The sequence below is a fragment of the Mus musculus genome, chromosome 6, assembly GCF_000001635.26.
Source record: "Mus musculus strain C57BL/6J chromosome 6, GRCm38.p6 C57BL/6J".
Taxonomy (NCBI): Eukaryota; Metazoa; Chordata; class Mammalia; order Rodentia; family Muridae; genus Mus; species Mus musculus.
The window spans coordinates 87,048,776-87,072,025 of NC_000072.6; the positions used below are offsets into that span (position 1 = coordinate 87,048,776).

General features: G+C 42.4%; 1 protein-coding gene across 1 annotated transcript in view; it reads left to right on the forward strand.

The window, feature by feature from the left end:
* Gfpt1 (glutamine fructose-6-phosphate transaminase 1) overlaps positions 1 to 23,250 on the forward strand; it is a 49,362-nt gene that overhangs the window by 5,930 nt on the left and 20,182 nt on the right. Inside the window, exons 2-11 of the mRNA NM_013528.3 lie at positions 2,146 to 2,253; positions 4,976 to 5,083; positions 5,826 to 5,951; positions 7,369 to 7,427; positions 8,855 to 8,989; positions 10,605 to 10,666; positions 11,746 to 11,825; positions 15,030 to 15,135; positions 17,849 to 18,012; positions 18,909 to 19,004. Coding sequence (NP_038556.1) covers positions 2,146 to 2,253; positions 4,976 to 5,083; positions 5,826 to 5,951; positions 7,369 to 7,427; positions 8,855 to 8,989; positions 10,605 to 10,666; positions 11,746 to 11,825; positions 15,030 to 15,135; positions 17,849 to 18,012; positions 18,909 to 19,004 — 1,044 coding nt within the window. The remainder of the gene's footprint in view (positions 1 to 2,145; positions 2,254 to 4,975; positions 5,084 to 5,825; positions 5,952 to 7,368; positions 7,428 to 8,854; positions 8,990 to 10,604; positions 10,667 to 11,745; positions 11,826 to 15,029; positions 15,136 to 17,848; positions 18,013 to 18,908; positions 19,005 to 23,250) is intronic.

Sequence of the window (23,250 nt, forward strand, 5' to 3'; positions counted from 1 at the left end):
CAGTGAGGTGGCCCAAGTAATAGTTCCCATCCCCAAGAGTTGTCTGTGGACTCCATAGTCACTGGGGCTGTGCACACCTGCACTCACATCACACCTCAGACTGGGGCTGTGCACACCTGCGCTCACATCACACCTCAGACTGGGGCTGTGCACACCTGCGCTCACATCACACCTCAGACTGGGGCTGTGCACACCTGTACTCACATCACACCTCAAACTAACAAGAAGACTTTTCCGCTGGGTGTGGTGGCGCATGCCTTTAATCCCAGCACTCGGGAGGCAGAGGCAGGCGGATTTCTGAGTTCGAGGCCTATCTGGTCTACAAAGTGAGTTCCAGGACAGCCAGGGCTATACAGAGAAACCCTGTCTCAAAAAACCAAAAAAGAAGAAGACGACTTTTCCACTTGTGACAGCAGTTCCAGTAGTGGGTGTTTGAGATGCCAAAGAGAGTTTCAACTCCAGTTTATTGCAACACTTTCCAATACAAAATACAAACCGTGCCTTTCATTGGATGAATGGATAAGGAAGGTGTGTGTTTGTACAACGGATACAACTTGGTCTAAAACAGTGAAGCCCTGCCATTTGTAGAAATATAGGTAAAGAATTTCAGGACATTGTGCTGAGTGAAATCAACCAGACCCAGAATGGCAAATACACTTTCTAACGTATGTATGAAAATCAGTATTACCCTTGTAGAAGTATGGAATAGGGAAGGGGGCAGGGGAAGAGGGACTTTAGGGATGCAGAAGGTACTAATACCTACCAGGAGCCACACCCTAAAGACAGCTGATTCTCTCTCAGCAGCCATCAGTTGTCCACATCTCTTCAGTTAGGAGTGAAGGTTCATGAACCCTATTCCTTTCTATGTTAGAACAGGCAACCACAGTTATTGTGAGTTGATGAGTGCAGAGGTCCTATGTAGTGACAGTTTTGGAATTTTGTTTCCTTAAAGTACAGAACTATTAGAATGTGTTTCCATTTTAGTTCCAGGTGTGGGGATATGGGGCTGCAGCAACTGACCATAATTTGCCTCAAGCACTAGCCGAGGCATGGTTTTGTCAGCTGCAGATAGTTTCTGTGATTGTGTGACATTTGGAACTCTGGGAACTTTTCAGAGAGTGTCTAGAGGTGGCGGTGGTAGTTTCTGGTGATTAGGAAGGTTGCTTGTGGTAGCTGTGGTCAAAGAAGAAGCAAAAGGAAAAACATTAGATTCAGGGATTTTCCTAATTCCTCTTTCCCCTCTATTGTTGTTTCTTTCCTATCTAGTGTTAGGGGGTGAACCCAGGGGGGTAAAGGGGGAGAAAAAAGAAGAACCGTCAAAGTAGCAAGGACACCGTTTTCTCTGGTCCTCCTCTACCTCTGGCTTCTCCAGTCTGTGCTCATCCACAATGGTACCTGAACCTGATTCAAGTCATTTTGAGGCAGTTATGTATTTAGGTCAGATTTTTTATTATTATTAAATTATTATATTGGGTTGTAGTTGAATGATAGAGCACTTGACTCAAATGTGGTCTTCAGGTCTGGAAAAAAAGTAAATTGTGAAGTTTTGTTTTTAACACAAAATTTATCACTAAACACTATTTATAGTAGAAGTATTTAGTTATTTTAGCTCTATAGTTGTAGGAACTATTTTGTGGCTTAAAATACTAGAAAATGTATATGTGTAATGTAATAGTATATAGGATATAGCCCACAAGTTTGCTTTTTAAAAAATAAATTTTACTTGACAAAATGGCAGTTAAGGAAATAGTTAGCTTTATAAGTTTTGTTGGAAACAACTAAATACTTATTTTGACATATTTTTGTTAATCTTTTATGTTTATATAAACTTCCCTTTTGAAAAAGTTAAATGGACTCTAAATAATTTATTTCTTTTTAAAAAGTGGAGCCAGGCGTGGTGGCGCGCGCCTTTAATCCCAGCACTCGGGAGGCAGAGGCAGGCGGATTTCTGAGTTCGAGGCCAGCCTGGTCTACAAAGTGAGTTCCAGGACAGCCAGGGCTACACAGAGAAACCCTGTCTCAAAAAAACAAAAAAACAAAACAAAACAAAATAAAAAGTGGAATCTAGCTTTATATTTTTGCATAGCCTAAACATAATTGTGTAAGGTTTGATTCATCAAAGTTGTCCATTAAATTTTTTTGCAGGTATATTTGCTTATTTAAATTACCATGTTCCTCGAACAAGACGAGAAATCTTGGAGACACTAATCAAAGGCCTTCAGAGACTGGAATACAGAGGATATGATTCTGCTGGTATTTCCTTTAAATTATATTATGGGGTTTGGATTGATTCTTGAATCTAAATAGTATTTTTATTAATTTTAGGAGACTTAATTTGTGTTTGCTTTGTTTTGTAAATGCAAGTCTTAAGAATTTTAAATTTTGGTCATGTCTAAAGGGTTTGTGAATGTCATTTCAGCAGTATTATCATTTATGTGGATATTGCTTCTCAGTGATTTCCTTTAGGAATAACGTTACTCCAGGGCTTGGGGAGGCGATTAGTATACATGAAGCCTTGGGTTCATCCCTAGCACCATGCAAGCTGGGTTTGGTGGCTCAGGCCTGTGATCTCAGCACTGAGGAGGTAAAGCCAGGAAGGTGAGTTCAAGGTCATCCTTAGACAAAGTCAGCCTTAGACTAAGTTTGAGGCCAGCCTGGGCTGTAGGAGTCTTTATCTTAAAAACCAAAACAAACATTAACTATAAAACCATAAATTATGCCAGGCGGTGGTGGCGCCTTTAATTCCAGCATGTGGGAGGCAGAGACAGGTGGATCTCTGAGTTTGAGGCCAGCCTGGTCTACAAAGTGAGTTCCAGGACAGCCAGGGCTACACAGAGAAACCCTGTCTCGAAAAACCAAAAAAAAAAAAAAAAAAAAAAAAACCAAAAAAACAAAAAAAAACCCCGTAAACTATGGGGCATTTTTGTGGGACAACTTGTAGAACATTGTAAAAGGTCTGCTTCTAATTGTATGTCTGCACCATGACTACAGGCGCTGGAGCTACATGTGGTTGTGAGCAGCTTGATATGGGTCCAGCAACTAGCCTCAGGTTCCTGCACGCACAGCTCTTCACCTCTCAGCCATCTCTCCAGCCTGGCCCTGTAAACTCATTTTTCTTTTTGTGCTGGAGATCGGCAGAGTCTGTTTGACTCTGGCTCCCTGTCTTGGGCCCACCAGAAGCTCACTTTCAGTGGTTCCTAGCGACTCATGCGCCTCGGCAAGAGTTACATTCATAGCTCTGTGATTCACTACAGCAGAAGAATCAAGGGCGAAATCGGGAAAAGGAGCGGGTGTGGGATGAAGTCTGCAGGAAAGCAGGCAGCAGCTTCCAAGAAGCCTGCTCTACCAGGATGCACTTCATGTCCCTAGCAGCAGGTTGTGATAGCACACAGGAATGTTGTCTACTAGGTAAACTCCAGATGACTCAGAGCCAGACACACACACACACACAGCAGTCCATCCAGAGGAACGTAGGCACGGGAGCCTTTCAGGGACTTGGAATCCCCCTGAAATCTAAGATCCCACAGGGATATCCTGTCAGTTTCTCATTCCTGTTTTGGTAGGTATGGGAATGGAAGCCAAGGTTGCACATGCAAGGGGTGCTGGGCAGTTCCCAGCCCTGTTTCTTTGGTGTTTCAGTTCTCCGTTTTTGGCTTTCCTAACATAGTAGCTTCTCCTGGGTGATGATGAGGTTTGCTGTCAGCCTTGGAGGCTTTTCTTTTGTCTGTTGCTTAAATAGGAATGTTCTGTAAGATTTTTTTTTTCACTTTTTATTATTTATTTGAGCTTAGGTCTTGTTGTATAGCTTGGGTAGACGTTTTCTTCCTAGTGCTGAGATGACTGGCATGAACCCCCCGTTTCACCCACAGAGGTTGTTTGCTTAGCTCACTTGTCTTTGTATTTTCATGGTGAGATGACTTCATCACCTCTACATTGTAATTTACAGTCCATGTATTTTGTTTGCTTAAAGTTTTTGAGACAGTCTTTGTAGACCCTGCTGGTCTCAGCTTACCATCCTCCTGCCTCAGTCTTTGGAGTGCTAGGACTTCAGGTATGTGCTATGACACTTGATTTGAATATCTAATCGGTATGAGCAAGTTGCAGACCTGTGTTTCCAGCTGCCTTCTAGAAATACCTTCCCGGGTAGACCACAGTGCAGTGCACTTGGCTGGTTCATAGCTGAACTGAACGCACTGTGGTCCTCACTGCAGACCTCATTCTGTTCTGCGTTCCGTCCATCAGCAATCGTGCCACACTTCCTTGAACCCAGGAGGGAACCTCGGCTGCTGCCTTCTCACGTCCCATCGGGCCCTTCTGTGTCTCTCGCTTGTCTGTGCAAATCAGGCCTTCTACATTTTTGCTTTGTTTCAGCTGTAATGTCCTCTTTCTCCCTCACCAACCCATCCTCTCCTCTCTGCCATTTCAGAGCATTTGCTAGCTGTCCTTGCCACGTTACTTTTGTTGGAAATGACCTTCACGGTCCAAGTAAGCTTTTCAAGTTCTTAGTAACTTAAGTCTCAGAAGATGCCTTCCTGACGGTGCCTACTCCTTCCGAGGCGAGCACCCCACTTTGCACGTCTCCGCTATGCCTATGACACTTTATCTCAATTTATGTAGCGGTTGCTTGTCCAAGTAATCATTCGATCACCATTATTCTTCCTCTGTCTGTTTTCTCTAAAGACTGTTAGACAGGGATTGAGTGCTCCTCACCTCTCTCCTGACCTTCCTTCTCAAACCCTCTTTTCTGATGCTGAGTTTGAACACAAGGCCCTGTGCATGCTAAATAAGCTTTTCACTGCTCAGCTATGTTCCCAGCTGTCACTTAACACATAGTAGGTTTTCAGAAAATTCACTTGGTAAATGAGTTAATTAGATGAATGTATAATTTACCTAAATTATTATTACCTTTTTCTCATATTGGTATTGTTAGCCAGTTTCTAAGTCTTGCTTTTCTACCTGCCTCTTGCTAATTTAGGTGTGGGACTTGACGGAGGCAATGACAAAGACTGGGAAGCCAACGCCTGCAAAATCCAGCTCATTAAGAAGAAAGGAAAAGTTAAGGCACTGGATGAAGAAGTTCACAGTAATGTGCTTAGTTTGATTCTTTCCCACTCTCCCCCTTTTTGGGACACGGTTGAGGAAGACTTAAAGGTTGAAGAGAAGGAATAAAAGTAATTTTCTTACTGCTTGGGTTTAAATTGTTCCTGAGCTTCAAAATACGATCATAGCAATTAGAAAAGAAACTAGGTTCAGCGGGTTTGGAGCAAGCACATACCCCACAGTGCAGAGGCTTCAGTAGCCCCTCCTGAGGACGGCTCTGGCATAGGAGGCCTGCTCATGTGTCTCCACTTGGCATGGCTTTTACTTTGCTTGATAATGACCCCAAATGCAAGATGCTGATGCTGGCTTGCCGACTTGCCAGAGAAGCGTGAAGGGGGAGGGGGGGGCGTTCTTACTTAAAATGGAAAGAAGGAAAACCAAATGCTCACTTTGCTAAGAGGTACGGTAAGGGTGGATCTGCCGTCTAAAATTGAGAAGAAAAAACAGATTGGTGCTAGTTCTGCTATCGTGCCTCCAGCTGAAGACACGTGTGTGTGTGTGTGTGTGTGTGTGTGTGTGTGTGTGTGTGGTTTATTCAAATGGAAACAGTGACACTGTAGGAAATCCCGCTATGTGCAGAGCTCAGTGCCATTGGAGTTTCAGGTGTCCACGGAGTATCTTGAAACACAAACCTTGTGGTAAGGGGGGCTGGTATAGTTTTCTTTAATAGAATTTATATCTACAGCATTATCAAATACTGGAGTCTTAAACTTTATCTCCTACAGAACAACAAGATATGGACTTGGATATAGAATTTGATGTGCATCTTGGAATAGCTCATACCCGTTGGGCGACACATGGAGAACCCAATCCTGTCAATAGTCACCCCCAGCGCTCTGATAAAAATAATGGTAGGAGTAGATTGCGTGTGCTTTGAACTGATTTTAGTGGGCAGTGTTGGGAGGGGAATCCAGGTGCTTATGTTGTTACTTTAATTTGCTGTTCATCTGGAAATTTCAAAACATATTCAGACAGTGTACAGAACTTAATCCCATTCCTAGGTTATTTTGGAATTCCAATAATAAAAATTGGCAACTCTTCAATATGTCAATCTTTTTATGTCCTTTTTTTCTTGCAATTTAGTGTGTTATTTGTAAGTTTCCTGTTGGTTTTGTATTGCTAGTTACATCTACTCCTGTTATATTTGTTTGTTTAAAGCAGTCTTACTCTGTAGGCCTGACTGGCCTTTGCCTTGTACCGAAGAGGGCTTAGTCTAGGAGGTCAGGCCTGTTAGGGCCACAGAACCATTGTAGTTAGTAATATAATAGTTATTCTCTGGTGTTGTGACAGGGTCTCACTGTGTAGCCCTGGCTGGCCTGGAACTCACTATGTAAACCAAGCTGGCCTTCAGCTCATAGAAATCCTCCTACCTCTGCCTTCTGAGTGCTGTTAAAGGTATGTGTCACCATACCCAGTCATAATTATTCTTTTGATATATGAATTTAAAGCTACACTGTATACTGTCATGACTACATGTAATACTGTGAACTCTTGGTAATCTATTTTTAACATTTTTTTCAATCATCATTTAATAAAAATAGATGAAATCGATCTCTCAGGATTATATTTATTTGCTCTTGGAATGCTACTTTGACATTTTCATGTGACATTCCAGGAATGATCTGGACCTTCCCCAAATCAATTTATAGACGCTGGTAAATATGTAGGCATTAGTTCCCAAGCTTTATTTAGTGTCACTGGGATTGTTGTAGTTGGAAAGGACTTATGTTTAAACTCAACCAAGAATAAATAGAGACCTGAGTGTCCAAGTAGAGTAGTGCTCTACAAGTGAGGAGACAGGCACAGGAGACTTGCTCCTTTCATCCCCCAGTGCGAGGGTAGTAGCTTAGTGGAGCAGAAGTCAGAACTGGTGTGTTTCCTCATGTACACGCTCACTAACGCTGTGCGCATCAGCTCAGAAACAGTGCTGGGGAGCGCCTGCTGACGCCGAGGAGACCACTAGCAGATTACTTACTTTTTCCCTGGAGAAGAATCCATTTATAGATTTGTATAGGTGTGGTGGGTGACAGAGATGACAGGATGACCACTAGGTCAAAGCTGGCCTGGGCTACATAGTAAAACCTTGTCTCAAGAAAGGAGGGCTGGGAGAGTGCTTGCCTCGCATGGAGGGGTCCTGGGTTCAAACCCCAGGGCAACCACTAAGACAACAACCGGAGGGGAAACACAGCGGGAAGCCTATGCGTAATGATAGCTCTTCATAGCATTTACCAGACTCTAATATTCGGTCAATACTTTTATCTCCTCTAGAATTCATTGTTATTCATAATGGAATCATCACCAACTACAAAGACTTGAAAAAGTTTCTGGTAAGCGAGGTGACCCTGGAAGACGCCGTCTTCTGAGAGTGGGAGGTAGTTTGTTGGGGTGTGCAGCGTTATGCGGACATGTTCAAGTAATTACCATAATTATCTCCAGGGTGTGGCGTTTCATTGCATTTCTCTGCTGACAGTGGAACAGAATTGATTTCTCTTTTTTTAATAATTTATTTTATTTTTATTTTATGTGCATTGGTGTCCTGCCTAAATGCACGTGTGTTAGGGTGTCAGAAATTGGGGTTACAGACTGTTGTGAGCCGCCATGTGGTTGCTGGGAATCGAATCCCAGTCCTCTGGAAGAGCAGTCAGTGCTCCCAAGTGCTGAGCCATCTCCAACCCCACAGTTCTGATTCCTTACATGGCATTTTGAGGACAAGCTTTATTCTGTAGTGTGACAGGGCCATCTCAGTGTCGTCTGTTGAGTTTCTGCAGTGATGAGAACTCTCTGTATCTAGCATTGTGGGAGCTGTGCCTATAGGACCGCTGAACTGCTCCGACAGAGAAACTGGGTTTTAAGTTTTAGTGTAAATAACCATGCATAGCTAATGGATCTTCATTGGACAGTTGAGGATCACCAAATAACTGTTGCTCATGAAATTAGTATTTTGAATATTATATATCCTACTATATTTTCATTACAGTTTAATTCATATGCGGCAAATCTAAGTTAAGCCTTTTGAGTTGTATTTTGAATTCTCTACAATCAGATTTTAATTTTGATTAAAATTAATTTTAATTATTTTATTAACTATATTAATTGATTCTTATTTATTAAATTTGCCATTATAAATTAATTTTTAGGTAATTTAAATTTTGAGTAGAATAAATTCAGTATGACATCAAAAAAAGTTAGTAATTAGTAAGATCTATTAGGTTGATGAGGTGACTCAGTGGGTAAAGCGGTTGCCAGCGGACAGCGGTGAGTTTGTTCCCTGAAACCCACAGAAAGGTGGACAGCTAAAGCTGATGATGCCTCATGGTGGTCCTCTAACCCTCAAGCACACACCATGGTGACACATTTAGCCTGTACTTACAGACCTACACACGCATATATGTGTGCACACAATTAGAAAGGCATTTGGTTTTTGAGAAAAAAAAATCCTAGAAAATATTTGCTGCCTGGGGGCTGGAGAGCTGGCCCAGTGGTTTAGAAAACGCATTGCTCTTCAGAAGACTAATTCCCATCACCCACAGGATGGAAAACAACTGTCTGTAACTCGCCTTTCAGGGGATCTGATGCCTCCTTCTGAGCTGAGGGCACCAGTCATATTCATGCACAGACATACATAAATGCATACAATAGAAAGAAAAAAGATAATGTTGTTTTTTTAAAGTGAATAAAAAGGGACCATAAAATTAAAAAAATTTAACATTGTATATATTTAAGTGTGCCTTTTTTCCCTTTTCTCTCCTTGTAGGAAAGCAAAGGCTATGACTTTGAATCTGAAACAGACACAGAAACCATTGCCAAGCTCGTCAAGTACATGTATGACAACTGGGAGAGCCAGGACGTCAGTTTTACCACCTTGGTGGAGAGAGTTATCCAACAATTGGTATTAAACCATACTCTTAAAGATTATTGTGTTAGGACTAACTGGGGAAATAACTCATCAGGAAAGCACTTGCAATGCAAGTGTGAGGACTGGAGTTCAGGTCCCCAGCACCCACATAAGTGCTGGGTGGCTATGGTAGCCTCTTTGCAGTTCCAGCTCCCAGGAGGTGGTGGGCCTGGATTTTGCAGCGAGCTGTCTGGTTGGCTACATTAGTGAGGCAGCAAATTGTGGGTTCAAGTGAGAGACCCTACCTTGGTATGTACGGCAGAGAACAGTGGAAGGAGACAGCTAGCTCAAACCTCTGTCTTCTACCCATACTCACACATGTGCCTACACACCTCCATTTATAACCACAGCCATGTATGCCCACACACATACTAATAAACGTGACTAGCACACTCACACATGCAAGAAAAAGTAATTATGCTAATATTGTTTTCAAGTAGCTTTTTAAAAATGTTTGATGAACAGGAACTATGCTGGGTTTTTTTTTTAACTCATAGGAGTCTAACATTAGACAGCTATATTTGTGAGATATTTTATTGTCAATGTGTGTGTGTGTGTGTGTGAGTGAAGGCAGGAGACTGGCATTGGGTATCTTAAAACTGTTGTTGCTAATCTTTCATGTGAGTACAAGGGGTCAGAACTCATGCTCTGTGGGTAGCATTTTTCCAACAGAGCCATCTCCCCAGCCCTGTGCTGGTCTCCTGAGTGCTTTTTTAGGCTTTTATTACACATTCCCAGGCGCACATAGACACACACATATGCACAAACACAATTCAATGCAGGGAATTTTGTAAAACTGTTTTTTGACTTAGTAACTTGTTTTCCCTGGATTTACCATTCCATTTATTTTACAATAGCTATATTCTAACTATTTCACTGTAGTTAGAGGGTAAAAAGTAAGTAAGTGTTGGTGACAAAATGGCTCAGTAGACAAATTGCTGTGCAAGGCTGGCAACCTGAGTTTGCTCTTCGGAATTCACAGAGGAGAGAGCCAACTGCAGAACTGTTGCCCTCTAACATCTACATGTATGTTGGGTTTTTTTTTTTTTTTTTTGTTGGTATGTGTGTATGGGGTGGGTGGTGCTCCAGTGTGCCTACATGCGTGAACCTGTGTACACACGTGCAGAGGCAGGTGTTAACAGGGAGCCATCTCTCCACCTCATTTTAATAACTATGGTTGTATATAGTTGTCAAGTCCAAGACTGAGGGTAGAAGGTGGAGGTAGTGGTAGTGGGTGTGATGGGTTTTGGATGTGGAGCTTGACTTTCTGTTGGCTCTTCCTTCCTGAACAGACAAGTAGTCTGAGAGAGATGTGTCTGTTGAGAAACATGCTAGGCACACAGGTGACTCTCCGCTTTTTCATTGAGTATTGGAACGGGAGCTTGGTGGTCAGAGTTTGCTCACATCAGAGCTCGAGTCAGTGTCTACCTAAGATGCGGGCTTGGATATTAGGGAGATCTTGCTGCGGCATCTAAAATGGAGACTTGTTAAAAACTAACTCAAAGTACACAAGCGTGAACAGAAGTGTCTGAGCAGAATGTTGTATGTCCGAAATGCTTTGTTTGAGAATCGCTAACGAGAATACTACTGACGCTTCTTTCCCCCATAGGAAGGCGCCTTTGCTCTTGTGTTTAAAAGTGTCCATTTTCCCGGGCAAGCAGTTGGCACAAGGTACAATAGGTTTTCTTTTAAGGACTAACGCTGACATGCGTGTTGAAACATTCAGGTTACAGGGTACTTCTCAGTAACCTGTGGGTGGCCCTTCACCGTTTCCGTAGAGGTCTATTTTTATTCTCGGTTCCTTCTCTCTTTTAACAGAGTCTCTTAGGAAAGAGAACACATTTTGGCATTGTGATTTGTCTTTGGTGAGCACGGTGGCTCTTTATGAATTTGGATATGGAATATTTTTAAATTTTATACCCAAAGCATTAACCTTCTCCATATTTTTTGGAAATGCGTGTCAGACAGATTCCGAAGGAATTGTAGAACCACTGGTTTTGCTAGGATGTTTAGAAATGATCATGAAATTCTTAGGACAGTAAGAACATTTAAGATCTGGGGGGCTGGAGAGATAGCTCAGAGGTTAATAGCACTGGCTGCCCTTCCAGAGGTCCTGAGTTCAAATCCCAGCAACCACACATAGGCTCAAAACCATCTATAATGAGATCTGGTGCCCTCTTCTGGCCTGCAGTCATACATGCAAGCAGAGCACTATACATAATAAATAAATAAATCTTAAAAAAAAAAGAAGAACCTTTATGATCTGAAAACAGAAGGTCATCTTTAATCGGAAACAGGATGCCTAAGGATGTGTTGGTGTCTGTGTACAATGAAAAGTTCTTCACATTAAAAGAACAGTTTAAAATACAGTGTTAGAAGATATGAGTTAGTGGAGTCGGTCAGACAGGAAATATTTGAGTGTGTTGGGACACATGGCCTCCCTGCCAGCACTCAGAGCCACTGTCAGGCTTGAATGAAAGCAGCCGCAGAGGAAGGGCTTCACTGTCTCAGTGAGATTTTAATGCAATAGTAATTTGCCAGTTGAAAATTGTTTATTAGAAGTAGGCAGGTGTGGCCTGGGAACTCAGTTTTCTAATATAGTTATTTTGTAGTTCAATTCAGAGGGGAAATTAAATCATTTGAAGAGCATTAAATTTCAAATTAAAATGAATTTTGAATTCATACTTAAAATGTGTATTGTTAGTGCATTATTTATGGAGAAGGGTTGATTCTGACTCGTTGCATTTCAGGCGAGGTAGCCCTCTCTTGATTGGTGTGCGGAGTGAACATAAGCTTTCTACAGATCACATTCCGATTCTGTACAGAACAGGTAAGTTGCTGCATCACGTTGTAAGTGTGGTGCGGGAGCTCTGAGACGCTGCTCCATATGCTGCAGTGAATGTTCTCCGGTCGGATCTGTGTGTACTGTGCAGACAACTACATAGTTCTGTCTGGACAGAAAAAGCTTGTTGTGAACACTGACGAGAGAATTTTTCTCTGTTGTACATCCTTAGCTAGGACTCAGATTGGATCCACATGGTGGGGATCACAGGCAGAACGAGGTGGGAATGCACTCTGCACGGATGGAAGGGTTTCTCCTGCTTCCTTCATTTACTAATTCTTTGTTTTTGAAATGAACAGAGGCTCTAAAAATGTGCTTACTTTATGGGGAAATGTTTTGGCACTTTTCTAATTTGCAGAATACATCTTGTCTGTTTGCTTTTGCCATTTCGAAAGTTGCATTATTTAATAACTGTTTTGCAAAAGGGGAGGTTTGAGGAATATTTCAAATAAAGGCTTTTTTTTTCTCTTTCCTGTTTTATTTAAAATGATATAGATGCATGCTTATATTGGGAAAGGAACAGTGAAGTATGCAGCCATTTCCTGAGACTTAGCCTCACTCTTGACTGAACTAGATTTAAATGGTCTTTATTTAGTGCGTGACATTTTATTGTTATATTTACATTGATATTATAATTGATTTTATTTAATTTGCAGCCATACTTTATTTTTTATGTTTGAGGGTTTATCATTATTTATTGGTCCTGGGGTGGCATTCAAACCCAGAGCCATATATATGCTAGGCCAGTATTCTACCACTGGCCTGTATCCCCAGCCCCCAGCCCCTAGGCTGGTTGTTTTTTTTTTTTTTTAAGATTTATTTTTAATTTTTATTTATTTTTATTATATATAGGCATGTGTGTCTGCATGTGGGTGTGTGGATGAGAGTGAAGGTAACTTGGGAGGCCAGAGGCATCAGATCCCCTGGGGCTGGAGTCATAGGTGTTTCTGAGCTGCCTGATCCGGGTTCAGGGAACCAAACCTCAGTCTTCTGAAAGAACAGGAAATCCTCTTAGCCATCTCTGTAGTACCAGGTTCTTTACTTCTTTCTGTTTTTTGAGAGGAGGTTGAAACAGGATCTTGTATAGCCTGCACTAACTCACACACTCTATGTAGCCTAGGTTAACCTTTAGCTCATAGCTTTGACTGTGCCTCCCGAGTGCTGCAGTGTGCTCCCACACCTGGTCTGCCTTTACACAAACTCTGAACCATTTTAGTGACTTACACACAGAGGGAACAACAGTGTACCTGTCTACTAACTGCTGAGGGCTTTCCATGTGAAAGGTAGGGGAACGCTGGCTTCAGAGAAGTGAAACCGTAATGATTAATATGTAGTTTTTGGTTTGTAGAATAACAGTTACCAAAAGAATGCCGAGCCTGCTCATCTTCGGATGGCTCTGGGTTTTGTGTTGTACTTGAGAAGAGCCTTGTTTCTTTAACCAGCCTTCTGTGCCTGTCAGTGCTCCTTTCTCCGCTGTCTCACTTCTCTCCCACTGTTCCCCAAAAAAGACCAGTCCCACAGTGAGAGCCGAGTCTGGGTCCACAGCTCCAGGCTCCTGCATCTGCACTGCCTCTGTACTATGAGTGCCATCTCATCGGCTGTGTTAGTCTGGGCGGTGGTGGAGTACGACTTTAATCCCAGCATTTGGGAGGCAGAGGCAGGTGGATTTCTGAGTTCAAGGCCAGCCTGTTATACAGAGTGAGTTCCAGGACAGCCAGGGCTACACAGAGAAACTCTATCTCAAACAAACAAACAAACAAACAAACAAACAAACAAACAAACAAAAAACTTAGGTGAGGGCTTCAAAAATTGGAAGAAACATTTTTCCTAGGGGATGACCCTGGATAGCTGTGTTTCTCTAGTTCTAGTAGACAGATGGTGTGGAGCCCAGTGCCATGCTGTCACGACAAGAGATCAGGCTTGGTGGGAGGGCTGTAGAGAGAGCTGTGGACCGACTTTCAGGCTTTTGTCATTGTCTTCATCTTAAAGCCACCTATTCCCACTGGAAAATGGTTTCATTTGAGGGAGAGAATTTCCATATGAAAAAGAATTTTATAGACATTTACAGTCAGTGACATCTCAGTTTCTTTTACATATTTCAATTGGGGATGCTTCTCTTAACAATGAGCTCACAAGAATTTGGAGTGATGCTCAGCCTTAGGACATTTTAGAGACAAAGCAGGTTGTAATTTTAAATGTTGTTCTGGGCTTCACTTCCACTTGCTGTTCAATTTAGATTTTGTGTGTTGAGACAAAGTCTTACTATATAGCTGAGATGTTGATTTTCCTGCCTCAACATCTAGAGTACTAGGATTAGAGGGATACACATATGACTTTACTCTCTTTAGAAACAATTCAGTATGGTTTTTTAAAAAGGATTTATTTAAAAATTTTTTGAGATTATTTTATGTATGAGTGTTTGCTTATATATATGTATATGTCTACACACCACAAGCATCATGTGAGACCTGGGCTTGAACTCAGGTCTTCATGCTTAATGGCTAGTCTTTACCCAGTGAGCCATCTCATCATCTCCCTTTGCTTTGATTTTAATGAATATTCTAGGCCTGATTTGCTGGGCTGACTTGCTGTTAAAAAATCTAGACAGGTTTTTTTTTTCTTATTTTAAAAAAATAATTTGCCACTAGCCTGTCTTTTTGTCTTTATTTTTTCATTGCACAATATTGTTTTTTTTTAATTTAAAAGTCTTATGTATGACTGTTTTGCCTGCATGTATTTATGTGCATCATGAGAGTACCTGGTACCCAGGAGGCAGAAGAGGGAGTCTGAGCCCAGAATTACAGATAGATGTGAGCCACCGCGTGGATGCTGAGAACCCAGCTTGGGTCCTCTTGCAGTAGCAGTGCGTGTTCTCTAGCCCTGCAGCCCCTAGAGTTTTAAAGTTATTATTAATACAATTTTGGATTTCTGGTTGAAAAGAAATGACTTTATGGAGTTTACAGTGCAGCACTGTTGTCTGCCATGAAGGCTTTGCGGGTGCTGTGTCTCTGCCCTCTCTGTCTGTTCTCACTTGCTTAGTGCATGGAGCCCAGTGAGCCACCTCACTGAGAACTGCTGAGTTTTTTGGCTGCTCAGCTTTTTTGTTGTTGACTTTATGAACAGTTGTGCCTGTTTCTAAACTGTAGCATGATTTTCTGTGCTTGCTAATTGTACTTAACCTCTGTGCTCTAGGCAAAGACAAGAAAGGAAGCTGCGGTCTTTCCCGTGTGGACAGCACGACATGCCTGTTCCCTGTTGAGGAAAAGGCAGTTGAATATTACTTTGCTTCTGATGCAAGGTGAGTTGCCTTCAATGAGTCAAGAGAATTTTCAGGAAAACTTCTCCAAACCATGACTGTATCTTGCAAAAATCTAAGTGCTGAGAATAGAACTGACTTTGGAATGCTAAGCAAGCAAGCAGCTTGCCACTGCATGGCGCCTCAGCTGCAGAACTCTTTAGTTGAGACAGTTGTGCTCATCTTGTGAGGCATAGGACAATAAACACTTTCCTCCTACTTCAGAGCATGATGGTCACTTTACGTGTGTATTCTTAGAGACCTAATGCCTTTACTCTGGAGCTTTTGTCTGTTTGTTTGTTTTGTTTTGTTTCTGGGAGGTGTACCCAAGTATTGTAGGGAGGAGGGGTTGCTTTTCCAGCATTTAAAGTTTTGGGCATTTAGCCTTTACATTTCAAGTTAACTTACAGCATAATTCTTGAACAAAGGAAGACTGAAAATGTAAAAGAAAGCAGACTATTTACAGGCATTGGTAATTCCAATACTGTAGGAGTGGGGATAAAATAGAACCACCCATTGTCTGCAGAGACTGGACATGAGAGGAAATGAGAATGATACTGCTTAGTACTTCAGGGAATGTATTATCTGAGAAACAAACTTTACTGTCTTCTAGATTTTTCAAATTTGTCTTTGCTGTCAGTAAGCGGGTTTATTACAGAGTTGATAGTCAAGGCTCAGACTCGGAATTGCTGAAGAATATTAATATTCATTCTTACATGCTTATTAGCAGAGCCATATTATAAAAGTAATTTTATTCTTCTATAATAATTGTTGTCTCCAAGGCTTACTGCCTCAGTGTGCTAACCTAGACCTTGTCCTGGAAGCTTCTGTACAATCTAATCTAGACCTAGATTGTTTTCCACCTCTGGGACTGGCTCACCCGTCTTAGTAATTCTTTCAGATCTCTGGCTGGCTGGTTTAACTCACTTATTCTGCCTCACACTCTTCAAGCTGACTGATTCAATCTGCCTTCTATCTTGGCTTCCTGCATTGCTCTGCTTGGCAACTTACTCACTTTGGCAGTCTATTTTGATCTTCTGGCTTCTTCTCATTCTCTGACTTGTTCTGTCTTCACCTGGGTCTAGCTTGTTCTCTCTACAACTTGTCTCTATAGAACTGTTCTGGGAAAACTGACCCCTCCCCCAGCCCCACCCTTCTCTGCACTGCTGTCTTAAGTAGCTTCCCATTTCTCTCTCTTCTCCTGAGAATTGAGTATATCCTAGTCTGTCAAATCTTTCTCTGATTTGTCGCTTTGTCTGCCTCTCAATTAGACATCACTTTCAAACATGCATGCTTCCCTCTACAAACTAACTTTACTTTCATTGTTTGGGATTAAAGGTTTGTAGTAAGGGCATGTCTGTATTCCAGCTGGAAGGATTAAAGGCGTGTGTTGAGGGCTGAGCCACATTACAACTGGAAACAGTTTCTTTCAGTAAATACCACAATCTTGAGGTTCACAGTGTTATCAAACATCCTACAACACCATATGCTAGTCTCAGGAGAATGGTACAATAAAAGTACTACTTGGACTGCCATAGTAGGGGAGACACATTTTAAAGCATCTATGTGGAGTTCCTACTGTGACAAGAGCTACACAGTTCCTATAGCATGCTCCCTTAACCCCTTGTTAGTAGATCTTTTTTTGTTGTTTTGTTTTGTTTTTGGTTTTTGGTTTTGTTTTTTTTTGTTTTGTTTTGTTTTTTTTTTTTTTTTTTTTTTTTTTTGAGACAGGCTTTCTCTGCGTAGCCCTGGCTGTCCTGGAACTCACTCTGTAGACCAGGCTGGCCTTGAACTCAGAAATCTGCCTGCCTCTGCCTCCCAAGTGCTGGGATTAAAGGTGTGCGCCACCACGCCCGACAGATCTTTTTTTAAGACAACGAAGCTCAATCTGAGCTGAGGGGATCAGGAGATGCTTAGGTGAAAGGTATGGGATGAGCACTCACTATGAGCTTGCAAAGGGCGCAAAGGGCGTCAAGCAGCTTGAAGAGAATCAAGGACACTTGCTGGGATGTGCATGGCAGTTTGAGGTTCTCCTGAGTGCCAGAAGAAGGCTGAAAAATGATTTGTTGGGTGAGGGAAATAATTCTCTTGATTTGCATCACCTTTTGCTGTTGACTTGGGCAGAAAAGAGAACAGAGGGGTGAGAGAAAGTAGTGGATACTTAGGGATGCTGCAGAAGCCAGCCAGAGCTGATGACAGCTTGTACTCAGCAGTGGCAGTGACATGGAAGGTAGCGTTCAGAAACACTTAGCGGTTAAAATGGCAGACTTAGGTGAGAGTTGGCAGGAAGCAGAAATAGCCTTGCATTTTCCTTTTGATGAGCTGCTGGTTAGGTTGCTATGTAAAGGGCCCCTTCACTCTTTTGTTCACAGTGACCACATGTTTAATACGGCCCTGTAGGAAGCGAAGGCATTACACGTGGTATAAGATGAGAGTTGAGGGCTGGTGAGATGGCTCAGTGGGTAAGAGCACCCGACTGCTCTTCCGAAGGTCCGGAGTTCAAGTCCCAGCAACCACATGGTGGCTCACAACCATCTGTAATAAGATCTGACGCCCTCTTCTGGAGTGTCTGAGGACAGCTACAGTGTACTTACATAAAATGAATAAATAAATCTTTAAAAAAAAAAAAAAAAAAAAAAAAGATGAGAGTTGATGTTTGAGCTTGGTCCATGCATTCTATCTGGTTATTGATAACATCTCCTTGACCATTTTGTAGTGCCGTGATAGAGCACACCAATCGTGTCATCTTTCTGGAAGATGATGATGTTGCAGCAGTGGTGGATGGCCGTCTCTCTATCCACCGAATTAAACGAACTGCAGGAGACCATCCTGGCCGAGCTGTGCAAACTCTCCAGATGGAGCTCCAGCAGATCATGAAGGGTGAGTACCTTGTCATGTTAGGACTTGGGATGCTTCAAGAAAGGAAGCCTCTACTTCCGTTATGGCTGATGAAGCTGTGGAGTCTTCCACATGATGAGTGGATGGTCAACCTGGAAAGGGATGACTCTAGAGAAACGGCCTGCTGGTCTTAGAATAGTTGTTGAATCTAACTCGTGGTCTGTTTTTAACTTTGTAAGAAGGAGGGGGTACCAAATGTTGAAAGATGCTTTGTAAGGGTACGAATGCCTCATGGCTGTTCAGTACTCTTGTTATATCTCTCTGTGCTTCAGCCTTCTCATGTATTGAGAGGGAGAAATAGACTCTATCACACTAAGGTTTGAGGATCAAGAAGGCTGATCTACACAAGCTCTTAGAATAAATAGTGCCTGATACCTGTGTGCCCCACATAATGTGTACTGCCGTTAACTGTTAGGGTTTTTATTCTCCTTTCTGACAGTGCTGTAGTAGGGATTATATCATAGAGCTACTGTCCTCAAAGTTCCATGAGCCATACTACAGTTCATTCAAGGAAGTAAATACTGATCTTACTTATAAGTAAGGAGTTTTCCCGGTTGACATAGTAAAGGTTAATTTGATCATTTGAACTTAAATTTGACTCAAAAATTTATCCTCTGCCCTTATTCATATAACTATGAATTTTAGCTACTAAGCAAATAAAGTGGCTTTCTTCCTTGTTCGTTTCTCATGTAGAGTGGAAATACTCATCCAGGCTTTTAGGAAGTCAGTCTGAATGAAAATCCCTTGTTGCATGGCCTTTGTTTCATCTCTCAAGATTACCTTGAGATAGTGTGTTTATATTGAAGAGGTAGTTGATTGTGTACAGATTGCTTAGCTTATTTACTGTTGTTTTAATTATATAATTTTTATTTTTGTAGGCAACTTTAGTTCATTTATGCAGAAGGAAATTTTTGAGCAGCCAGAATCTGTTGTGAACACAATGAGAGGAAGAGTCAATTTTGATGACTACACTGGTAATGACATTTTATATTTTGTCATTTAAGTCTCCTGGGGGAGTGCCATTAGCAACCTGACAAATTATTGTCCTTCTTATAGATTTGTGGAACAGCTAAGATTGCCAGGTATCAAAGTGCGATTGCACTGTGTATTGGTTGAGTCAGCTCAGATTTGGGGACAGAAAGTGGGCTGGTGGGGACAGGTGCTGGGGAATGGTGGAGAGTCATGGTCTCCTAGGTAGTTTTCACTGGGTATGTGGGAGAGTTCTAGAGTTGGATAGCAGGGCTGGGGCTCACAGTGTGAATGTGCATAATCCCACTACGAGGTGACAGTCACACACTAGGTTCTTGCTGTGGTTATCAGACCTTGGGCACTTTGCCTGCCTGTCTGTATAATATGTGTACCACATTTGTGCTTGATTCTCTTGGAGATTAGAAGAGGAACTGGAACAGGAGTTTGATATAGTTGGGAGCCATCATGTGTGCTCTGGAAACAGAACCCAAATTCTCTGCAAGAACAGCAAGTGCTCTTAACCATTGAGCCATCTTTCCAGCCCCTAGGTTTCTGTCATAAGTAGCAAAACACGAACTTCTGCAGAGGTCTTTCATGTTTGCACTTTGCTCCATGTTGAAAGCAGAAGTCAGAGAGCAGCTCTGGTCTCTAGAGCACACACCACAGCAGCTTACAGATACCGCATGACTAGACTCTAGTCTCCAACTCATGTCACAGGAGTAGACCATAGCAGAGTTTCTGATGTAGTCTTGCCCTTAATAATTTAATCATATGAATATATAATTAACAATTTAAATAAATGTAAAATATGATCCAAGCACTAGAAAGTGTTTAAAGTTTAGTATTGAATTTAGGAAAGGGATGTTGGGATGAGGGGAAGCCTCGCGATGTAAGAAGGTGTAGGCTTGGAAGATGTAAGTAAGTGGAGGTCAGATGGGAACACTGGGCTGCCTGGAAGAGCATTAGCTGAGGGCATTGGTGTGAAAGCCATGAGGAGGCTTATGCTCTGTTATGCTTATGCTCAGTAGTTTAGGGTATGTCTCAGGTCTAGGATTTGAAGAATTATAAAAGTCAGTTTAGGAAAGTTGGGGAGAGGAACTGTCCTGAGGAGGTGGATGGTGGGCTCAGGGGGCACCTCTGTTATGGAAGCTGATTAGCTTTTAAAGTCTGGGTGCTATCTGGTCTGTAGGTGCCAGGGAAGGGAAAGCCTGGGTTATATATAGCAGTACGATGTCGATCTGTCTGAGCACAGTGAAAAGAGGAAGAATGGGGAGACAGGAGCAATAGGAGTGGGACCGTGAGGACCACATAGATCTGTGAGGGAGGAGACCCAGGGCCAGAGCACAGTGCTCAAAGGATTCGTGGAACTTAAGTCAGGAAAAAGACCTGTTTGCTAAGCGAAGAGAATGAGGCCGACTTTGAGAACTTCATGGTATGCCTTTATTCCTGTGGTTACTGTGTTGTCTTAATCCCTCTGTGCCACATCCTGGGGAACAAAACTAGGACCCTGCATGTGCTATGTGTGTCGTCTCCTTCTGAGTCATACACCAGCGCTGAGACAGCTACTGTGTTTAAAACTCTTACGTGTATTACGTGCATATGAGTTGTCTAATGTAAACAGGATAGGAGTTCTCGGGGACGTCAGAACTGTCAGCTGAATGTTTGCCAAAGGTCACATTGCCAGTCACTCATGGGTGTGTTCCTTCAGTGACGCTCCTGAGGAACCCCACCTCCTAAGCAGTCTTTCTATTTATTTCTTAGTTATGGCTGTGTTGTCAGAGTTAGACTAAAGCATTATCCAGATTATGACATGCTTGGCAGGCTGAGGCAGGAGCAGCAAGAGGCCTGCCTGGGTCTCACACATTGTACATAAGTCATTTCAGACCTTGGGGGACTCCTAGAATTAGCCTAAAAGCCATCAGGGAATTTGCTTGACTAAGTTTAGGAAACATGTCTTAACATGCCTGTTCTTGATCTCCATCTGCAATACTACCTTCTCTGGTAGACTGTCTGCTCTTTTGGGAGGAGGGGTAGGGTGTTATATAGTCCCAAATGGCCTGGAACTCACTTTTGAAGACCAGGCCAGCCTTAGACTCACATATCTCCAGCTGCCTCTTGATTTAAAGGTGCGCCCTCCTCATGTAATTTGTCTGTTTTATATGGAGTATGACTCACCCCAGCCTCCAGGCGTTGTTTTTTTGTTTTTTGTTTTTTTTTCTGTCTTATAGCCATCCATTTGGTTTTGTATGGCTGAGTTTCTGAAGTATATGGCAAGCCAAAGGAAAAGAATCAGTAGAAAATGATGGATAGACAGACAGAACAAAATATCAAAATGTCTAGCAGAAATTGACTGGGAAGGCTTCTGTAACCCAGTCAGTTGGAGTTTAGTCAGGGTAAAATGGTCCCTCAAGTAAGGGGAGGCTTCGGAGTATCAAGAGTGGGCATTGTCAAATTGGGTAGAGCAGAAACAGACCTGGGATGGTGAGGTGGTTCTAACTTTTCAGCTTTTCCTTCCCTCTGCACACACTTGTTTGTTATGGGGAAACAGTAGTAACATCTGTTAGAAATAGTTTTTCCTTGGAGCTGTTCCCATGGCTTTCCTTAGGCTGTTTTTTTCTCGTGCCTATCACAGTGTTTAGAAGGCTATTCTGTCTTCAGATTGGAGAGAACAAACATTCTTGGGCCTGAAATGGTGGGGGGTGGGGGGGTGGGAAAAACCCCATTTCCAGAGGCAGTTTCTCAGTGGATTCAAACAGCACACAGTATTTTACCAATAGAACACACATCATACTTCCTAAAGTGTAGCGCACACCAAGACCTGTGCAAACACTGTACTCTTACACTGTGTTTTGATTAAGAGCAGGCACAGAAGTTAACCTGGAAATGCTCACAGGGGACCTGGAAAACATGAATAGTGTGGTTTATAGTCCAAGTCATTTGGGAAACCAGCAGCAAGTTTTGTTGTTGCTTTGTTTGGTTTCTACTTTGGTGGTGTCTGGGGACTGGGAGGCTAATACATGTGAGCAAGTGTGTCTGTGTGAATGTGGAGGTCAGAGGTCACTGTCGCATGCCTTTCTCAGTACCTTTCACCTTATCTCCTGAACCTGGGGCTTACTGACTGGCTGCACTGGCTGGTCATTGGGCTCCACCTTCCTAATGTTGGGACTTGCCGGTCTCCATCTTCGTAATGCTGGGATTACAGGCACCTGTCATTGTGCCCAACGTTTTATGTGAGTGCTAGAGATCCAAATTAGGTCTTCACACTTGCTGAGAGAATATTGTTGTCACCATCACCATCTTCAGAGATGATCCAATGGATTTCAGTAGGTGGGCAGAGGAGAGATGTCCCAGCAGTCCAAGTGAGGCCAACATTGGAACTGAACTGTTAAGTCAGTAGCCATGGCAAAGACTGAGAGAAAAGAGGGCTTGCATACAAACAGGACTGCAGGATTCTATGCACATCAGTACCACATTAAAAAAAACCTCTCTGGACTGAGGGGTGGCTTGAGGGACCAAAATGCATCACTGTTGCATTAAGGAATGGGAACAGGAACTTCCTCTTGGAGTAGTTTGACCAAGAACCTCAAGTTTGAGTTCTGCTTCTCCATTGTGGCTAGTGGCCTCTTGGCAGCATGTCTGTCCTATAGGACTGATCTGTCTGTCCCTGTTCCTTCTCTGTTGTGTCTGATCTCTCTGTTTGTTGTGTTATCCCTAACAAAAGTTACTTTACTGACTCAGAACACCATTCGGTCATAGAGCTATGTGCACACGTTGCTCCCAACATTTATGTGTTGTTTGTTTTAAGGTTGCTTTCAACCTGTTTGCTGCTCTCAGCAATGATTGCTACAGTACACATGCATTATTCTTCTCGGTCGACCATGGAAGAGTCCATAATCTAAGAGTAAGGCTGTGCATTGAGCCTAAGTTGTAAAGCTGATTGCATGGGAAATCCAACACATAGTAGAGTTGGTTACATTGTTCTCTTAAAGGCAGGTTGGTTAAACAGGCTGAGTATACATAGACTAGCAGGGTGGATGCATAGTCCTACACGATCTCTGCACAATGTAAATGTGGCTGCAGGGTCTGGCAGTAGTTTAGTCTCTTTGAAGACAAGAAGTGCTCTTAGAAAAATAGATTACCATAGTTTGGAGTTTGTAGAAATAAACATAATGTAATTTTCTAGGTAGCTTTATTAGACATAATGAAAACAATCATTTTGTATATTTGATTGTACCTGCCTATGTTCATGTG